Source organism: Penaeus vannamei, chromosome 17, assembly GCF_042767895.1.
Source record: "Penaeus vannamei isolate JL-2024 chromosome 17, ASM4276789v1, whole genome shotgun sequence".
Taxonomy (NCBI): Eukaryota; Metazoa; Arthropoda; class Malacostraca; order Decapoda; family Penaeidae; genus Penaeus; species Penaeus vannamei.
Window position 1 is genome coordinate 26,919,761 of NC_091565.1, and position 2,500 is coordinate 26,922,260.

Genomic DNA, 2,500 nt, shown 5'->3' on the forward strand with positions numbered 1-2,500 from the left:
ATGTACAGTATATTGGTTGCTTTTGTATATGAATGTCTTCTTTATCTCAACTTTACAATGGATATGATGTCTAGGAAAACTGTCAATACATTACTGAAACAAAAAATGTTCAAAACTTTCACTGATATACAAAACAAACATAGTACACTACAAGCACCTTCACAAACACCAACACTACCATTAATACCCAAATTTTTTCCCCCATTGGCAGCAACCAACCATATATGTGTGACATGCACTTACAGTGCCCTGCACTTACCCGTGCATAATCTTTTGAGACAAGGATTGAGACTGAAAGTGCCCAAGCCATGATGATTGCTTGACATCACCAAGACAAGGTATACTATTTGTCATATCATATTTTTTCAACTGAAATTCACTATGTGTCATATATGAAATGTACCACAGAATTTGATGGTCATTTCCTTTGGTAATTATTTACAGTGTGGACGGACGTACTCGCCAGAGACGAAGTCCCCAACTCCATGTTATATAATCTGTTATCAATCTAAGTTGCAGTGACTGGCCATTCCCGAAGAAACATTGTCTTCACCTTGTATGCATGGCAAAATAAGACCTGAAACTCAGGAGCACTAAGTGGTCTTTGGCTGACACTGACACTTTTTTGGAATTACTGATTGTGTCTGTAGATTATTTCTTGTACCAATGACTGTAACTTTTTGTCCTTTACAAGAATCTCATATTCAATTTGCCCAAACCTAGTGCGTCTTTACCGTAAAGAGTAACCATTCATAGGGATGAGCAAGACTGGAAACATGAAATTTCCTGGTTATGGGAGTCAGCTTCGCAGCCTCCGGCCCTTCCGTTCAGCCGCCGGGGTCGGAAAGAGAAAAATATGTGCATCTGGTGCCGGCATTTCGAAAATGAAGGAAAGCACAATTCTAAAATAATATGACTGTAATGCGTGATGTCTGAGTCCTCAAATAACATTTCGGTCAATATGCATAACAGGGTAGTGGCTCGCTTTCAAAACAAATTTGATATTTTTGTGTAGGTAATCCAATAACTTGGGCAAATCTAGATGCTATTCATTGTGCAAACGAATCGTTGAGTTGTGACGGCAATGTTGATAACCTGTGAAAAAAACGGTAATTCGCATTTCTAGAACTATTTGTTAAATAAATCACATGGATACTAATACACAAAGCAAAATAACGAGATACTAAAATGATTGTCAGTAACTACGGACCAAGCGCCATAGAAAATATCCCGACGATGCGATTCAAAGTATGCGTGAAAGTTTTTGTATTTGATTATAACGTTTTATTTTTTTCACGACAATATTTAATGATATACTATTTATCAATATTTTGTGTGTGCACTTTTTTGTCTTTGGAGGATACAAATTCTGAAGAGTGGTTTACCGTTTTGTGATTGTAGCCCAGTTTATTCAATGCATTGTATCCTCTCCACTGGTCAGTGTAGACTGTGGCACCAGGGCAAATATGTTCTTTAAAAATTTTGGATAATGTTTTTGAATTTCTTTTTTTTACTTTTGTAAAATATACTTTTTTGGTGCCACGCTCATATGCTCAAAATGCCCAAAAGCCTTTAAATGCCTTTCGGCCACGATTAAATTTTCCTCCTCCAAAATAACTTTCGTCGCACTCGACGACTCTCCCCCCCTCTCCGAGAAGGCCCCCGAAGTTCTTTATGGCACTGGTACACAGTCCACCGCAGTCAGTGGGCTCCAGCCAAAGTGTTCTTCCAAATATTTTTGAGAGAAAATTGGTCGTAAGTATATATTCAAGAATCTTAGATTTTCACTCGGTTTGATTTTGGCAATTTCCAACCATGTCTTTAAATATTGAAACAGTATAGTTACACTTTTTAACTCTTTTGTTCTTCGGATTTGTGAATTGTCTGTTGCAGTGGAAACGGTTTCTTTCACTGTCAAAATTGCACTCTTTTAAGCACGATTTACAAATTAACTTTTTCGGGAGAACGCCGTGGCACTGAAAAAACTCTATTGCAGTATCGTTCTGCTGATAGAATCTCGCAATAGTTTGTTCAAAAGTTTGTTCACATCCTATGCACAATGCCATTGTTTCACTAGTAATGCCTGAAGGACCGCAAATCGCTACCATTACAGTTCCGTAACAGTGACGAGTGTACAAGTGAAATATATGTAAAATTGTTACGACTTAATTGTGCATTTCTTACTTTATTTAAAAACAGATGGCATCAGAAGCGGTTTCCCAATATGCCTTATATTTCACAACACACTATTCATGTACCTTGTTATGCGTTGACATACTTTCGTTATTACACATATTTTCATATTTATATATGTATGTATGTATATATATATATAAATATAATATATATATATATATATATATATATATATATATATATATATATATATATGTGTGTGTGTGTGTGTGTGTGTGTGTGTGTGTGTGTGTGTGTGTGTGTGTGTGTGTGTGTGTGTATATATATATGTATATATATATATATATATATATATATATATATA

At 35.8% G+C, this 2,500-nt stretch overlaps 2 protein-coding genes across 2 annotated transcripts in view; one reads left to right on the forward strand and one right to left on the reverse strand.

The window, feature by feature from the left end:
• The window catches only part of LOC113817686 (DET1 homolog), a 19,706-nt gene extending 18,978 nt beyond the window's left edge, over positions 1-728 (reverse strand). Inside the window, exon 1 of the mRNA XM_070132373.1 lies at positions 260-728. Within this exon, the coding sequence (XP_069988474.1) occupies positions 260-326 (67 nt within the window). The 5' untranslated portion in view covers positions 327-728. The remainder of the gene's footprint in view (positions 1-259) is intronic.
• Positions 1-2,500, forward strand: part of LOC113825724 (glycerol-3-phosphate acyltransferase 1, mitochondrial) — a gene marked incomplete at its 5' end in the record, with an annotated part of 312,214 nt that overhangs the window by 147,342 nt on the left and 162,372 nt on the right.